An 18,551-nucleotide genomic window follows, 5' to 3' on the forward strand; every position below is an offset into this window, starting at 1 on the left:
CAGTTGGAATGCCTTATTTTATGACTTGTCAAAACTCACCCTCTCTCAATCGCCATTTCACTTTATAGCCCGTGGCTCCAGGAACCCGATTCCAGGTAACACGCAACTGATTGGGCCCAGATGGAGTTGCCTCTAAGTTGCTGATGCTACCTACAGATGGAGCTTCTACAAGATCAAGCATAGAGAAGAAGGAATGATGAGTATAAACCAGGGGTCTTCAAACTTGACAGCTTTAAGACTTGTGGACTTCAACTCCCAGAATTCCTCCTTCAGTCATGTTACTCAGGAATTCTGGGAGTTGAAGTCCACAAGTCTTAAGCTTGACAAGTTTGAAGACCCTTGGTATAACCATTGAAAAACAACAAATGGTTATTATTTGATATGTATTATTTCACATATAGTATTTAGAGTTGTTCTTCCTGTTCTTTGTGAACATTTCCTCAAGGACCTGTGCAACCAACTTGTCAGAGAATGAGGCATTCTTTTCAGCCCTTGGTGGGGAGCTGAGGTTGAAGCATCCTACTTTATCTAAAGTCCTCAGCTATGTTTATCTGCTTCTCCCATCCTGATCTTTCTGCAGAACAAGGATAGAATAAGTGCCAAAGACTCGTAGTTCACAATTCTATGTTTTTAATGAGAAGCCCAGAATTGCACAGTTGAAGCAACCTAAGTTTTAAAAAACATTAGAAGGAGCATGTTCCTGCCTTGTTACTGCTGCATCAAATCAAGATTTACTGCTAGGCCTTTACCAGTCATAATGACTGTGCTGTATTGAAGAGGTTTAAAAAAGGTCACAATACAGTTGACAAGAGAAGGAGGCACCCCTGGCTTCAAAAGAGAACGTACCAACTTGAAAAGTAAGGGTGGCAGGAATGCTTTCTTGGGTGCCCAACTGTGTTGTTATTTGTACTAAGTATGTGACGCCCTCCTTCAAATTTTGCAATTCAAAGAAACTCTGGTCTCCAGGGATTCTTCTTGTTTCCTCTGATTGATCTGAAACAAGATGCAAAGGAAGCGAAATCAGCCTGTGGTAATAAGGGAAGCTATAGTAAGCACCGTAACCCCATCTCTCCATCTAAGTTGGACAAAAACATTATTTTTCAACACTGGTCATATACTCATCTTCAGATCTTTCACATTATATTTTTTTGAATTTTATTATATTCTTACCATATTTTTATTTTTGGGATTTTGCTATTGTTTGTTTTAATCATAAGGCACCCACAAATGTGAGATGCAATCAAGTAAGAAAGTAAGTGGTGTGTATGTGTGAAGCACTTTTACTATTTCCCACCATTTTCACTCTGGACTTCCAGGTGATCCCTGTTTCTCTCCTCATTGTCCTTCAAACCTTAGGGCATTTTTTTCCCCCATCTTCATAAATGTTAAGGGTTGCAAAGTCCAGTTGCCTTTTGAAAAAGCAACTTTGGGACAACCGTAACCTGGATGACTGAGAATCTCCAAAGACATTGCTCTTTTAACTCAAATGACTGCAAACACACATTCATACCCCAGAATTCTGTTCAGTACTAGGAAAGACACATTGCATTTGCTTATTGGATTAATGTATAAGTTGTAATTACTTAGTATAGTATAATTACTATAATTACTTAGTATAATTGTGTGTTTTTTACATAATAGGAAACCAAGATTCTTCTTTATACTAAGAAAACAGTGGCTTGTTATTGAAAAACCCAAAACGAACAAACTAAATCATACTGTGGCTTAGTGTTAAGTAAAAGCCTGACCGTTGAGGTACTATTAATTAAATAACAGTTATATATAAGCAAAATATAACTACTGCTGGTATGAAACCACAAATAACTACTGTATAATTAATGGTAGCACTTAAACAGTAAGCACTGTTTTCACAGCTCCAAAGATCATGGTCAGTAGCCACCCTATGCCATTTTTGCCATTCCTTACTAGATGAAAATTACACCCAGTAATCAGTCAGCTAACCTTTGACTTCACTTTTTCTCCCCTCTCCTCTTAGACCTTTAAAAAAACTCCAATTAACTCTGCTGTTTTCTCTCATTTTGCTTCTTCTCCAAGTGACTCCCTGTTTCAAATTCCCTTTATCAACTCCTTTACTTTTGGGGGCCAATTACTCTGTTTAGTTCAGCCTGTCCCCCAGAGTTGCTGTTGGAGTGGAGCAAAACTGGAGAATGGAGCATTTATGTATGCATCCTTGAGTGATGCAGGATATGAAAGGCGGAGGGAGGAAGATAAATAGATAGATAGACTCTTCTATATTCCCACCTCCAACTTGAAAAATGTGATCTCCCCCTTTTTTCTTCACTAGGTCCTTTTCTGCTTTGTACAACTTGAATCCTCTTGCATCAGAATTATCTAGGCATGCAGAAGGTCCTTACCCTGAGTATTGAGAATCACCAGTTTATAAGCTGTAGCCCTGGGAACAGGATTCCACAGCAGCCGAATGCGACCCAGTCCCACTGGCACCATGCGCAGGTTTGATACACTGTCCACTAATGGTGGTCCTGCCACAGATGAACAGATAGTAGGATTACTGGAAGAATGTAATAGATGGCTTGGGCTTATAGAGAGAACAGTTGAGTAAGTGGCAAACCTCTGGCTCCTTTTTTAACATACCCATTCTAATAATTGTAATAACAATGTCTCTTTTTTCCCCTCCCCTATAGTGTTGCTCTACATACATTATCTGAGGACAAAAATATTCTCTTTATTAGAATATCAGAAGGTGAATCATTCCAAAAGTTATTCCCCATGGGGAACAAGACAGCAAAAGAGGCAGTGGAGCCTAGAGACAGGATTAACACACTTACGGATTCCGACGTTGAGAGAAACGGCATTACCCTCACGGCTGCCAATAAGAGCTGAGACACGAACCACGTAGGAGACATTCTCTTTCAAATCAAGTAAGTCCTCTGTGGTCTGGGAGCCTGGGATACGTCGGACCCTCTCAGTGCCGTCTACAGCAGAAACCACAATAGTTGCAAACATGAACTCATAACTATGGCTTTCTAATCCAAAGACTGTTTCATAAAAATAAATCTTAGATTTCATGGTCTTTGGATCAGGAGAGAGGAGAATAAACTACGAGTTTCATTTGCCACAAACAAATCACTGCAGCTTTCAACAAAAGATTTGTTTTGCTATACTCTTCTACTTAGGTGTGAATCATCTCAGTTTTGTTCCTACTTCCATTATTTCCCAGGTACCATCTCTAATAGTTATCCTTTCATTTCAATGTATGCTGATTAGTGTACATTTAAAGTGACCTATCCTATCCTACTTCATCCTATCTCTATTCTCTCTACTCCCAATGCTGATAACTTGAACAAGTTTTGAGGATGCTTCTTCCTTAGAACATCATTAAAACTCTTTAGTTTGGTAAAATACCTAAATAGTTTTTCTTTAGGTAACACATGAATCCATTATCTAATCAAAATAGGAACATTTAAATTGACTTAAAATATTTTACTTACATTGGATAAAAAGGGTTTTTTGATAAGTGGTTTTGAGTAATAAAGGAAAAAGTTTGAGATGCACTACTTAAATGACTACAGGTGATGTTTTATCAAGACTCTATAACGTGCAAGAAAGTATCCCTTCAGAATACGCTCTTCAACCCCGAAAAACAGAAAAAAGAAGGATGTTGAAGAGGGACAAGATGCTCCAGACAAGGGGTCGCCAACCTTTTGGACCTCAGGGACCACCAAACTCATAATTTTAAATCCCAGGAACCACTAACTGGTTATGTGGGCGTGGCCTAATTTGTGGGTGTGGCTTGGTAGTCATGTGACTGGCTGGGCATGGCTTGATGTAAACATTATAAACATTTATATAAATATTGAATTTTTTTTATAAAAAAAGAGCAACTTTTATCCAAAATCAGAAAAAGCAGGCAGGCAGATTGAGTTGCTTACAGAATCATTCAGTGAATTATCTAACTGCCATCGGCTAGCTCAGTCTCTCAAATTTGCTTGCAGGGAGTCTGCACTGAATAATAGAAGCTTCAGTCCTAAGGGAGGTTCGGCTGGGCTTAAAAGCAGAGCCAAAGATCCAAAGACTAGCTAGAAAGCAAGAAATCCAACCATTTCCTGCTTCCTAGCTAATCTAAATCTCCTACCACAGCAGAACAGCTGATGGGCGGAAAAAGGAAAAATAACAATTTAACAGACAAGTTTGCCGGGTAAGGAATGAGTGGGCGGGGAGGGTTCCCGCGGGCTATGTGGGATGCATAGCCTTGTGTTTCTGCACAGCCTGGATTAATTGCTTTGGGCGGGTGCTCTGGGGGTGAGATTTCTGTGCGGCCCACCAAAATTTTATCACGGCCCACCAGTGGGCCGCAGTCCACCAGTTGGTGACCGCTGCTCCAGACTATACTTTGTTTATTGCTTGGAAAGCCTTTGTTCTTCTCCTTTTAGTACACTTCTGCTCTTCCATCTGCTCCTCTCAATGGATACTTCTGGATTTTCAGCAAGCCGCCACTATCAAGCCACTCCTATCAACCAGCTGTTCCTGTGTGCTCACCTTGCATATTGCGTACTACAATCTTATATCCTGTGGCTCCTTGGACTCCTAGCCATGATAGCCGGACTCTGTTTCCTATAGTCTCGATGATCCTCAAGTTGGAGATGGTTCCCACTGAAGGTGCCACCCCTAAAAGAGAAATTTCGACTTTCATTCAGCAAAGATGATGTGAAAACCAAAAGCTTCAGCCAGGAATGTGACTAGCTGAATAAAAGGGAGCATGAATTTCCTCTTTCTCACCAGTCTCTGAGATAGTAACTGGGGTTGCTACTTCTTTTCCATCATACAAAGTGTAGAGGGTAATATGATATTCCGTGCTTGGCTGGAGGCCACTCAGAGTATAGCTGTTCTCATTGGTGGGAAGAGAGACAGATTTGAGAGAATCTGCTCCTTGAAATCAATACAAGATAGAAATTAGCACTGACCTTTATGGATTTGAAAACAAGTAAGTATTATCCCTATATCTCACTGTTCTGACATAAATACTTGAACTAAGTCTTTGCCTAACTTTCAATTCTCTTCAACATTAAGGCATAATCATAGTTCATTCCCTCCCCAATGTATCCAAAGGCATTATATTTTAAGAGGGAAAATAGAAACAATCAATGGGTTTTTCAAAAAAATAAATACTATTTATAATTTAGCATCAAAATGAAACGTAACAAACTAATGAACTTGTTTCATTAGTTTCTTTCATTAGTTTCTTTCATTAGTTTCTTCGCAAACCCCAAAAACTTTAACCTTAGACTGTCTACTATTGACCTCACCCCTTTCCTAAGAGGTCTGTAGGGGCGTGCATAAAGCGCACCAACGTGCCACCGTCCCTGTCCTATTGTTTCTTTTATTTTCTTTTATTTTTCTTATATGTACCCATTTCATGTATTCATAACTATGTATACACTTATACTTATTATCTTGTAAACAATTGACAAATAAATAAAATAAATAAATAAATAAATAAATATATGTGAATAACACAGAACAAAAATAGTCCAACTTAGTGTCTTTAGTCTCATTTACCACCGAGATCCAGGTCACCAAATTCCATCAAATTTTGCAACAATCATTCTCTTTAGCCAATATTCCCATCACTTCTGGCTTTCTTAGATAAGGTATCAAATTATAATAGTACATGATGAAGGATATCAGGTTAGAGAAGTTTATTCTAAACTTTAAAAAAAATGAAAACTATATTCTTTATAGAAACTGCTCTGGAATTATATCCTAGAAATATTTGAAACTGACTGGGAAAGGAACAGATTCTCTCCATCCACAATTCCTATAACTTCCCTGCCACTCATTGCACAAATTTAGCCAGCCTACCTGTTGCTTTTCTCCACTCCAAACGATACCCCCTAGCATTAGGGATGATATTCCAGGCAACCTTAATTGATGTTGGGTCAACAGCGATAGTCCTAAGAATCTGGGCTATTTCTAAGAGCAACAAAAATAAATAGTAAAGTTCTGGATTATTAGGAAAAGTTCTAATTGCCTCTCATTTATTACAATCTTTGGATCCAAGCCTAATCACCATGGGACAAAGTTTATTCAAAGAAGAGAAACAAGTAAAAATCTATACCCAAATTCACTATTACAGGCAGTCCTAGCACTTTTTCTAAAGATGGGCTTGAGCTGAGCTACATAAATAATATTCATATGCTGACTTGAACACACCTAGACATCTCTTTGTTCCAGCTACAATTACCATATAATATCTGTTGCATTTTCTCTCCTTCCTTTGAATACATAGTAAACAGTATGCCATCTTTAAACTTGAATCAGAATACTTCCCTGAATCAATTTTAATGTTTGATATCTTAATATTTAACATGTTATGCTGTAAAACAGCTTATAAATGGAATGCTAACAATTATTCCATAGTACATATTTTACCTGCAGTGATAGTTATTGTAACAGCAGCAGAAGTAGTACTATAGTACCATTAGTAATAATAACAAAAACAATCATCACCAAGTGCACCTACCTGTTCTCCTCCTAATGGAGGCCTTGGGACCTTCTACCTGCCCATAGAGTGGTGCAACAGATACTAGATAATCAGTGTTAGGCTGCAGTCCTGTTAACAAATAGGAATTCATGCTAGCATCCACATCAGCTGTTTGACGACCCTGACCTAAGAAATTTCAAAATACAAAACAAAAATGCAAAGAAGCTGTTAGCCATTATCCATACAGAACATGCATCTGTGAACTACATGACCACAAGCTGAATTGCAGAAGTCCACCTTTTTTACTTTCCTTTCACATTTGGCAAGAGATCCTTAATTCTTCACTTCTCATCGTATCATTGGAATGATATTGCCTGTAGACATTGTCATTGCCACAAGACAATGTCCTTTTGGGTACAGTGGACTTTTAATACTACTCCTAACTTCTTAATCTATTAATTAACTGGAAATGAATTATATTAACTTGGGAGTATTCTAAATAAGGAACATAGGAGTTAATTACTAAATTTCTTGGAAAAATAAAATAAAATCATAGGGGTTTGGACAGTTTACCAAAATTTATCGAAACACTTAAGAGTCCACCTTTTTCAAATTTTGAATTGTGGATAGGTGTCATCACTCCATCCAAGATTCATAATCAGTTCCTTATTGGACTTTCCTAATCCATGTAAATAAACTTGCACATTAAAAGGTTAAATACATTAATTTCCCATCAAAATCAAGAATTACAGAGCTATAGTGTGGTGGAATGTAGGCTGGATTCCTAGGAGGGAGGGGCTGTATTCCACTGGGCCACGAGACAGCAAAGTTTATATTGTTTGGCTGGGAGAAAGATAACTCCTCCCTAGAAGTTCTCAGTGTACAATGATGCAATGTTGCTTTAATTTGGCAAGATTTCAGTCTATAGGTGAGGAGCAATAACGGAAATTGCTTAGAAGTAATTTTGTGTCTTTCTTGAATTTTGGAGCCTGACATAGTGATTTCTGGACAAACCTATAACTTAATTACACAGCAGCCTATTTAAAAATTATTGTAAAAGTATACTTAGACTGGAAAACCATGCATATCAGGACTATCTCCCGCCTAGAAGATATATTAATTCATTACATATGGATAGAGTGCGTAGTGTGTATCTTTTAAATATTATTAAATATTATGAATATAATGCTGAATACATATTTCAGAAAGAAACTATTCATATAATTTGTACCTTTCTATATCTCTGTGTATTTTTGTGTTTTTGTGTGTAGTATATACCTGTTTGTGTAGTATTATAATGCTATTTAGAGCCTGAGTTAAGCTATTTTCAGGCCTTTTTCAGGTCTACATGATTTATGTTTGCCATTAAATGGTCCTGTTTCCATTGGGGTTTTTTTCATTGTAACAATTGGTTTTTTTAAAAAAAAAAAAAACCATATAGATGTTTAATTAGAAAACTGTCCCATTTGTTATTCAGAATGGAAATTTTGATATCTTCAAAATCATTTCCAGTCTATGGAGTGGGTAGTATAATATTTACATAACATCAAAATCATTTCCAGTCTATGGAGTGGGTAGTATAATATTTACATAACATCAAAGAGTACCAGTGAACAGTTATACCTGAGAGGAGTTCCCAGGTAACACGGTATGCAGTAACTCCACTCATACCCCTCCAAATCACCAGCATCCCTTGGGAGGAGATGTCCTGGGCATTCAGTTGTTGCAATCCTGCCAAATTCACTGAAGATAGAGAGAGAAAAGCCAATCGAGATGAGCAGAAGGATGTTTCAACTATCTAATTATCAATAATCCTAGAACCCAAATCTACCTGAGCCATATTTTCTCACAGAATTCATATATTTAAGCAATCATACTTCAAGTTTATGAAAGGCAAAGGCATGATTTCCCTATTTCAGTTATGAAGTTATGGATGCTTTTATGGCTGTACTAGCCAATAATACCCATAGCCAGTATCTTTATAGTGGACTATAAAGACTACTAAAAGAGTTCCAGATAAAGACAAAAAAGTCCCAATCCTGGCACCTCACATTTCTCAAAGCCTACTTCATGTATAAAATAAACACTGGAAAGCCTATAGTTCCTTAGGTGCCTAATCAGGGCCGGATTTAACAACAGGCAAATCGGATTATAGGTAGTCCTTGGATGTCAACTGCTTGTTCGGTGAACAGAGTTATGATGGTCCTGAATAAGAAGAACTTATGAAGAGTCTTCAAAGTTGAGGCTGTTGCAGTCGGTCACATGATCATGATTCAGGCACTTGGCTTGCAAAACAGTTACAGTGTCCCACAGTTGTATGTGCGCCATTTGTGGCCTTCCCCGCTGGCTCCCCACAAGCAAAGTCAATGGGGAAGCAGGCAGGAAGTTGCAAGTCATTCCTACAAGTCTCTCCCACTGCCACTTTTTCGCCTGCCTCTCTACCTGTGCTCTATAGTGTCTGCCTATGGCACTGCCTGCCTGGACCCTGTAATGGCCATCCACGGTACCCATCTGCCTATGCCCCATCACTTCTGCCCACAGTACTCATTCATCAGCACCCCATTGTGCTTGGCTGAAGCAGCTGCCCACCCATCCACACACCGTAGTGCCTGCCCATGGTATGCACCCACCCATCCACACTCCGTAGTGCTTGCTGTGGCACCTGCCCGCTCTCTGTAGTATCTGTTCATGGCACCTTTGATCCTCCTGCACTCTGTAACATCTATCCAGGCTAATCAGAGCTAATTCCAGGAACAAGGCTCTGCTTTCTTAATTTAGGCAACACTTACGTGTTCGGCTATGAACTACAGCAGGCACTATTGTGTGATGTGGGAAGATTGGGTACAATGTTATCACATAGTCAGTGTTAGGTTGAAGGTTGCTGAGCAAGAACGAAGTAGAACTGGCATCAAGATTCACTTCTTCAGCTTGAGCTTCACCTTATAGGAGGAAAAACAAAGATAATTTTAGAAATGTACATTAAAAAGTTATGAGAAACATAAAAGATCACCGGATAGTGCAACTACTTTAAGAATGCCAAGAAAATTACAGCTCAAATTCTTATTGGGACTTCATTCTTGATTTCTTAACATTGAAAATTAAAGACTGAATTATATCACTAATTCAGGAAAACAAAATTATTAATAAATGAGGGTTGCTTCTTTTTAAAACTGTCTTCCCCAACCTTGTATCTTCCAGAAGTTTTCTAGCTACTCCAGCATTCTGGGAAATGCAAGTTGAGAGTACTTGTAGTGGTTAAAGCACCAAGCTAGAAACCGAGTGACTGGGAGACTGCGAGTTTTAATCCAGCCTCTGGGTGACCGTGGGTCAGTAACTCTCAGCCCCAGGAAAAGGCAACGGCAATTAACTTCCCCCCAAAAAATCTTGCCAACAAAGCTACAGAGACCTTGGCCAGGCAGTTATCAGAAGTCAACAGTGACTTGAAGGAAACGCACACAGTTGACCAGAGCCACATGGTCATTTTGAGTCAGAGCCAAAAGTGAGGGAGAATATCCATTCTCTTGCTGGACCTTGTCTTAATCTCTCTAATCCGTTTTTCCTCTTTTTCTTACTTTATTTCCTTCTGATACTCTCTTCTATCTTCCCCCAATAGCAGATTGAAGAGACGAGACAGATACTTCACAGAAATCTGAACTGATCCTTTCTGGGAGCTTTGAAAAATTAAGCCACATGCTATATGGAACTAGGCTATAGGCTGTAGGTGGCTCTAGGACTGAAAGTTGCCCACACACTTCTTTGCTACAGGAGTCCAGCTTACACGTATCTCCGGACTGGGCTCAGTTGCTTTCCACTTGATCCCATGTACACCTCAATCCTCTATTTCTGAGTATTTAGTATTGCATGGAACATGTATCTCTAACTGCTGAACAAGGAATGGAGATTATTTTAACACAGGCCATTTTTAATCTAAAGTACTGTAGATTAGAAGAACTATCTAGAGACCACTGGCAGACAAATGACACCCCCTCATTTTTTTTTTTTTTTGCACAAACTTTCTTTCTGACTGAGTCACAGCAAGCAAAGCAGCAAGCAGAAGCAACAGTTGGTGGTGATCTCATCAACATTCATTTTGGTGCCCACAGGGCCAGAATTTTCTGCTAGGCAGATAAATTCCCTTGGCAGCAGGTGTGGCCAGACATTGGGTGGGTGAGGCACTGGGAGAGTTGCCAGGCTATAAGCACCAGCATGGCTGCAGGCTGGGGTGAGGCAGCTCCAGGTGCAGCTTCTGCCAAGCACATCACAAACAAGTCGTAGGTGAATATTCCAGTAGGGTCCACTTCCCCAAGCCTGGACTTTCTTGCCCAGGAAACCCTGAATTCTGGTAATTTGATAATTTCAGTGATGTTTGGGAGCAGCTAGGGAACATTGAAAATTAAAGGATAAAATTATCCTCTCCCCAAATCAATCTTTCTGCTCTTTTTAAAAAGCACTCTGACTACTCAGAGCAATCCTCAACAAACAAAAGCTGTTACAGGACTGGGAAGTGCAGTGTGGTTGTCTTCTTCTCAGACAATGTGCTCCATTCTGCTGAAGGACTCACTTTTCTGCTAGACTGCAAGCTCACCAAAAACACAGCAATTCCTCTTTTCCCCTTATCCCTGTGAATCAGGAGATGGAAAGCTACCAATGAGGTTAAGGGGAAGCTGCAGCACCAGCCATGTACTTCCAGTTCAGCTCCAGGATTTCCTGAAGCAACTGAATTATTTGCTTGTTGAGTAAAGAATCTTTTCTGAAACTTAGCACTTTTAATCCCAAAGATCACCCCCCCTGTCAAGTTTTACACTGACCTCTAGCCACATAAGTGAGCCTGTAGCCTTGTAGGGCTTCATTCCGATCAGCTGCCCAGGATAGTCTGAGGAAAAACGGTCCAGTTTCTAACACCTGAAAATTTGTCACTCCAGTCAGCATCTCTGCAAGGAAAACAAAGAATCAGTGGGGTGGGTCCTTCACATTCACATGAATTCCAGACACATTGTGTTACAAGAGAAGTTATACTAATAGGAATCTGCAGAGTCATTTTAACTCACAGTGGAATGAGCTAAATGAGCAAAATGGCAAAGCCATCTCCAGCCAAACTCCCTTCAGAGTTCCAGGAATACAACACCTGTACCCCAGCCAATAGGTTGCTTGGAACAAATGAAAGCTGTAACCAGTGGTGCAATTCAACCAGTGTAACAATCGGTTCGGTGAGCGTGCGCTTTGCGCACATGCTCTACATTTAAAACAACCCATTTTCAACTCAATTACTTACCTTCTGCTGCATCTTCAGTGAGTGAAACAGCTGATGCACGGCAAACCGCTCTGCCATGCGAATCAGCTGTGCTAAAAAACACCCCAGGAAATAAAGCACAGGAAAGAGCAGGAGTGAGTGGGCGGGGCCAAATGCTCAACAGAACTACTGGTTCGCCCGAACCAGTCCGAACTGGTAGAATCCCTCCCCTGGCTGTAACCCCAACATTCTGGTGGGATAATGGTTGCAAAACGCCCCCCCTGCATTGTAAGGTTATGCCGGCAACTCATTTAAAAATGGTACAGGATAATGAACAGGTTTTATAAAAAGAGTATTACAGAACAACCTTTCTTCCTAACTTCAGACAGTGAAAGTTATAAAAATGGTGCAGACAGACATGTGTGAGAAAAGAAAATCCTTGAACACAAGGTCCAAAGTTATACAGGGCTCTAAAGATCAATCTCAGGACTTTGACTAATACTAATAATGGACCTGTAGTTAGTGCAGTAGTTTCAAAACACACATGAAGTGTTTCCTGGGGCCAGCCCAATAGCAGCCTAGCTGTAATAATGTGAGGTAGCTATATTGGGGGAAAATATTTTGATGGGGATGGAACACATTGACAAATTAATGCATTTTTTTAATACGCAGTCATTTTTGAGCTGAGCATAACTCCTGATGACATACATGGAGGTATACATTCAGATTTCTTGGCATGATACCTAAATAAAGACATCTTCAAAGGTAATATAGTTCCCTGTAAGAATGTACCAGGCAAGTGCCCGGGGTTTGGAAAAATGCAGCCAAATTTTAGGAAAAGAGATGGTGAGTGCATACCTACCCTATCTTGGAGGCTATTTGGGACTCCAATGCCACATTGGAAAAGAGCTTAAACTTCTGTATTACCAGGGTTGTCCAGAAATAAATTCATGACAATATCAGACTTTTTATTCAGTTTTTTATTGGCTTCCCAGAAGATAGCTATGAACTTATTCAATTCACCAGCTTTCTGTCTCTGCAAACAAAAAACTGTGGCTATATCCTAGACTATAGTATTACACAGAAACTACATAACTGTAAATTCTACATATTATACATGACAAGACTACACAGACACACTCAAAGAAGCACAAATGGGAGTTTATACCCAGGAAATCTGAAGGCACCAAATTTTGGAATTATTTGGGAGGAATTTTAAAAGGAAATGTATCAAGAAATGTCAAATAAATTACAGAATCTCAATATTACTCACGTGTCCGTCCTTTGCCAGAAACCGATTCTCCAATGCGGTTGGCATACTGAGCTATAACAGTGACCAGGTAATCTGTCCCACTTTTCAAGCCACGGAGTACAGTGCTTGTCTCACCAGATCCCACACTGACCTGTTTAGTATCCAGAATGGATCTGTTATCACTCATTAACATTAGGACTTTATGTAAAAATAAAAATCTCTTATAGGAGAATAATAAAAAAGAAAAATACTTTATTCATCTTACGTTTACTGCATATTGCTTGCAAATCATTTAACACATGTAATGTTCATCTTATACTACTTGCAAATTGTATCACATGTTCATCTCTCATTCCTTGTACTAAAGTGTTGATCGCAATTTATTAGACAGAAGTGTTGCTTAAAACAACTTTAGACAGAATAACAGATGATTGAAGCAAGGCCCAAATTCGTCAAATTACCACTCCCCAAGTTAGTCTCTTCTATTCTAAATACTTTCATATTCACACTCACAAACAAACACAAGAAAATGACAGCTCTGTTCTCCAGCCAAAAGGACTTTAAGTAATAAGAATTGGATGGCGGACAAAGGAATCTGATGGGGTAACTGGCTCAAGAAACAAGTTATATTCTTAAAAAGATCAAGTGATGAGACAACTCCCTTAGAATGCAGGGCGGACACTGGACAGTTCAGCCTTTTTGATAAACAAAAAAATCAATATTATTATGTCAACTATAACAATGTGTGTCAACTAAAAGAACGCTCTGGAACATGGGCTAGTCTGAAAACAGACAATGTTAGTTAGTATTTAAGTTGTTTTAATTTGGAGGGGGAATGTGATTAAGATATCACGACCTTGATAATGTACCTGCCACCTCTTTTCAGGCCAGAAAGGGCCTTACCCCTGCATTAGTTGTATCCATAATATTTTATCTGGGAAATGTCACCCCCAGAACACCACAAAACATTTCCTATTCCAGAAGTTTCATATATTCATTCTATAAACTGCTATATCAGCCCCAGAATGGATTGACTAATGTGGTCTTGGAAGAAAAATAGAACAATTCAGAATTATCCAAAAATGAATGTTTTGCACATATACATCTGCCACATTAAAACTGATCTGAATTATAGTTGAACATAGCTAAATTTGCCTCCAAGAAAGCATGAGGATTGCATCATGAAAAGTACTCACCTCCTGCCTTTCTGACATGATTTGTTGCCCCAGGCCATTCAAAGGTACATATTGAATTTTATATCCAATTACAGGACCACCAGCTGCTGTCCAACGGATCCTTAGCATGTCTGTTCCTTGTTCCATGAAAGCCAGGTTGGAAGGACCATTGTAGGCACCTGATGGGGAAGGGAATCAGAGCGGATAACATAAATCAGGTTTCTTGTTGACACGTACCATTCCAGACAGTTATGGACATGGAAAGAAAAGGCTAAGCATTTCAGAAAAACTGAAAGGATCTATCAAATGAAGAGTGGCAGCATTGACATCAGTGGAGCCTGGGGCCTGCAATGGAAATATAGAATGCTCTCCATATGCTGGGTCACGTTAAATCAACAATAAGATGAGATCAGATAACAGAGATAACAGATCAGATCAGAGTTGGAAGGGACCTTGTAGGTCATCTGGTCCAACCACCTCACCCAAGTAGGAGACCCTACACCATTTCTGACAGATGCCTGTCCAGTCTCTTCTTGAAAAAATTCAGTGATAAAGCATCCACAACTTCCAAGGGCAATCTGTTACATTGGTTGATTGTTCTCACTGCGGAAAGTTTCTCCTTATTTCCAGGTTAAATCTCTCCTTCAGTTTCCATCCATTATTCCTTGTCTGGCCTACAGGTGCTTTAGATAGCTTGACCCTCCTCCTCTCTGTGGCAGCCCCTCACACATTAGAAGACTGCTATCATGTCTCCCCTGGTCCTTCTCTTCACTAGACTAGCCATGCCCAGTTTCTGCAACCGATCAGTGGCCCTGGCCTCCACTTCTTCCAATATTGTTTCCATGGAAAGAAGAAAAGAACAAAATTCAGATGTTCACTGAAGGGAAACTTCTGAAAGTTATATAGAACATTAAACCAAACACCGAACTCCAAATCCTTTACCTATTGTCTGGAGGATGCCTCCTGTGCTGGCACACACCTTCTGGGACACCAGTGGCAGGAGGGATGCCAGGATTTTAAAATCAGTAACATAGAAGGAATAATCTTCTGTGGGTGTGGAAGCCACTCGGTCAAGCTCCTTTCGGTCTGCATTTTTGATACCTGGGTGAAGGAGACAGAAAAGAAGCACTCTGCTTCAGCTCCAAACCTCCTTTAAACAATTGCAATATTCTTGCAGTAGTCAGTCTTTTTCACACTGGGAGCCACTCTCAGAATGAGCTGGATTTTGATCACCAAGGTAAGTTTTGCTAGTATTTAAATTGAGATTGAAAAACTGGCATACTTAGACATTTTGGATTTCACTCCCATCAGCCCCTGGCCAACTTCACCAAAAGAAAGAAATATGGAAGCCTTAAGCCAAATATATGGAGGCTTCCTGAAGCTATAAACCTGATTTAACCCTTATAATTTGGAAATATACTATAATCTGAGTTCCCCGGAAGGGCATATCTTTTGCATGCACTTCAGTACCCAATGTCTTTAGATAGGGCTGAGAAAAACTCTAGCCTATTGCCCTACAGAATAGTTGAGACCAGTTAAGCTCTGCCAGTTCTTGTCCTAGTTGTTTTTAATCCAAATATGCTAAATTTCCACCACAGAAACTTAGTAGAAAACAGTAATAGTTGCTCCAAGCTCTCTGGGGAGACATTTTGTCCTCCTTCAAAAAAATGCTTGGGGAATACTGGAAATCTTTTATGGTTTTGCTAAGAAAAATATGCTTCCACACATATATTATACACAAACATCTCTAATCTGAGATCCATTTTAGGCCTATGCTTTTCTTAGACAAATGCCAAGAATGCATGTAATTTTCTTGCCCTGCCCTTTGAGATTTCTTCAGTGGGCAATACATTAAAAAAAATCATGGAAAAATAGGAAAAGAGGCATTATTAAAGATATTAAAATGGCAACGTCTTCATAATCAGGGTGGTGAGATGAGTATCTTGCTTGATGAAGAAATGTGGAGATTTTGAAAGCCTGTACATTTTTGTGGCTTTGAGTTGATTTAATTAAAGCATTGAGATTTAATAAGAGCATTAGGGATTTCTCCTGCCAAAATAATACTCGTGTTTTCTGTATAACTGAAACTGACATATTCACCTTTATTTTTGACGCACTTCAGTTGCAGTGGTGGAAGAGTCAGGGACTTAATTAAAAAAAAATTAAATTCTAATCTGGAAAAATATCTTTTTTTATCAAGAACAATGCACTAATAAACAATTGCTTTCTGTAATAGTTAGCCTGAGTGTTGCATTACAGTTGTATAACTGAATTCTCAGTTTACAAGTGCAGACTTCCCCAGGCTTACTGGAGGCATAAGCAAAGTCTGATTTAACCCTTGTAATTTCAAAAGATACTATAATCTGATTTAAGAGGGGAGTGATTCCAGGATTAATAAACCTAGAAGGCCCATCCCGTGCTTGCAATGTTCTCAATTTTACCTAGCCCTAATCTGGCAAGTAAGAACTAGTATATGCATTTCACGTACCACCCATCCAATATGTTTTTCTTTCAGCAAACAGTTAACAACAAGGGGGAGGTGATGAGAAGTAGTGACTGGTGCAGGGGGAGAAAGTCCCATTAAATTGGTCCTTATTTGATATCCATCCTACACTGCAAGATCACTCACCCACTGCAAAGACTTTAATGCCTTGATTCTTCAGTTTTAAGGCTGTCTGCTCAACTTCATCCTGAGACTTTCCATCAGTAATGAGAATACAAATCTAAGGAGGAGAAAATGCAATTCTACATCATACAAATGTCCAAACAAAGACTTAAGCTCAATTCTTTTTGAAGAACAGCTCAGCGTATGCTCAGCCTGACCATCTACAGTTAGATGGCTGATGCAAAAATAAAGATCAGGATTGCTAAACACATTTCTGGAAATCTATACCCTTATTTCAGAACACTAGTAAGAGTTATTATTTAATATTGACCCATTAACAATATATAACATTTAAATGTCCCTTATGGAACATTTTGCTTACATTACATGAAGCTAGAATAGAAAAGGCATTCCTCATACAGCCCTTAAAGTTCAAAGAAGTTGAGGTTTAAGTGCTATATCCATTCAGCATTCAGGGAGAAACAGGTCATACTTCTACTGACAAACATGATTTTCAATATTATAAGAGACTAAAAAATGGCTGTCAGAATTGCCAAAATCTGTAAGATTATGCTCAGGATTCTCTGGCCATTCCCTTCTCTTTCTGCTGAGATAGGAAAAGTTTTCACAGTACCTTTGGAACATTAGGCCGGAGCTGATTGGCTCCAAATAAGTTATCTACTACGTAACGCAGGCCTGCTCCTGTGCGAGTATTCCCACCCTTGAAGGCTATCTCTTGGACAGCCCGTATCACTTCCGTTCCGTTGAGAAAGTCTGAGAATTTGAACTCAGTCCTGGAATCAAAACAAAATTTAAAATAATTAAGCAGAAGCAAGAGCAGAAACCACACTATTAGTTGAAAGTCCACCAGTTGAGAGGAAGTATTTCCCAGAATACTGCTCCATAACCAATTTTTGTCATCAAGCAGTTGTTGTTGTTTTTAAAAAAATCAATCTCAGGGAAACTTTTTGGGAGCTTTTCAATGTTATAAATAGAGTACTTGGCTCACCTAACAAGCAGTTATGTCATGAATTCATGAATTCAATTTTGTTTGCCTTTAGAGTGAACATGAATCTCAAGAATATGTACAAGACACACACACACACACACACTGCAGCCCTTTTGTGTCCAGCTGGCAGTACTTAACAAGTTACTCAATGCACATCTTCTAATCAAATAGGTTTACTCTGCAAATAGAGAAAAGAAAGGGGATAAATCTTTCTCTTTCTCTTGAGAACTACAGGCTGGCTATCTTGAGAGTCACCCTTTAGGAACTGGAGGCTAAAACATAATGAAAAACTGTTGCTGGAATTGGCTATGTCTAGTTTAATGAGAAGAAGGACTACATGGGACATGAAAGCAGTGTTCCGATATCTCAGGGCTTGCCACAAAGAAGAGGGAGTCAACCTATTCTCCAAAGCACCTGAAGACAGGACAAGAAACAATGGATGGAAACTAATCAAGTAAGGAAGCAACCTAGAACTAAGGAGAAATTTCCTGACAGAACAATTGATTAGTGGAACAGCTTGCCTTTAGAAGTTGTGGGTGGTCCAACACTGGAGGTTTTTAAAAATAAATTGGACAATCATAGGCTTTCCTGTCTGAGCCAGAGGTTGGATTTGAAGACCTCCAAGGTCCTTTCCAACTGTGGACCAAACTTGTCGCTTTACGTTACCCTCATGTGATGTCTTGTGAAATTTTTTCCCCGGGGTGGGCGTGGCCTGCACATGATGCAACCGGCCTGTGGGCCGCCATTTTGGCAGCCCTGTTCTAGATGGTTAGAAGTAAATAAGAGTTTTAATTGCAAGTGAAAACTGTTAAAAGTC

The 18,551-nt window shown here is 39.3% G+C and overlaps 1 protein-coding gene across 1 annotated transcript in view; it reads right to left on the bottom strand.

The window, feature by feature from the left end:
* COL7A1 (collagen type VII alpha 1 chain) overlaps nt 1-18,551 on the bottom strand; it is a 127,679-nt gene that overhangs the window by 97,834 nt on the left and 11,294 nt on the right. Inside the window, exons 4-19 of the mRNA XM_087923796.1 lie at nt 17,360-17,519; nt 16,750-16,843; nt 15,063-15,221; nt 14,142-14,299; nt 12,967-13,096; nt 11,272-11,394; nt 9,253-9,402; nt 8,087-8,206; nt 6,503-6,649; nt 5,842-5,952; nt 4,759-4,908; nt 4,519-4,647; nt 2,808-2,954; nt 2,376-2,501; nt 847-993; nt 40-165 (exon numbers count right to left, since the gene is read on the bottom strand). Coding sequence (XP_087779922.1) covers nt 40-165; nt 847-993; nt 2,376-2,501; nt 2,808-2,954; nt 4,519-4,647; nt 4,759-4,908; nt 5,842-5,952; nt 6,503-6,649; nt 8,087-8,206; nt 9,253-9,402; nt 11,272-11,394; nt 12,967-13,096; nt 14,142-14,299; nt 15,063-15,221; nt 16,750-16,843; nt 17,360-17,519 — 2,177 coding nt within the window. The remainder of the gene's footprint in view (nt 1-39; nt 166-846; nt 994-2,375; nt 2,502-2,807; nt 2,955-4,518; nt 4,648-4,758; nt 4,909-5,841; nt 5,953-6,502; nt 6,650-8,086; nt 8,207-9,252; nt 9,403-11,271; nt 11,395-12,966; nt 13,097-14,141; nt 14,300-15,062; nt 15,222-16,749; nt 16,844-17,359; nt 17,520-18,551) is intronic.

This window comes from Pseudonaja textilis, chromosome 2 (assembly GCF_049901715.1).
Source record: "Pseudonaja textilis isolate UNSWEBS1 chromosome 2, rPseTex1.2, whole genome shotgun sequence".
In the NCBI taxonomy this organism is placed as follows: Eukaryota; Metazoa; Chordata; class Lepidosauria; order Squamata; family Elapidae; genus Pseudonaja; species Pseudonaja textilis.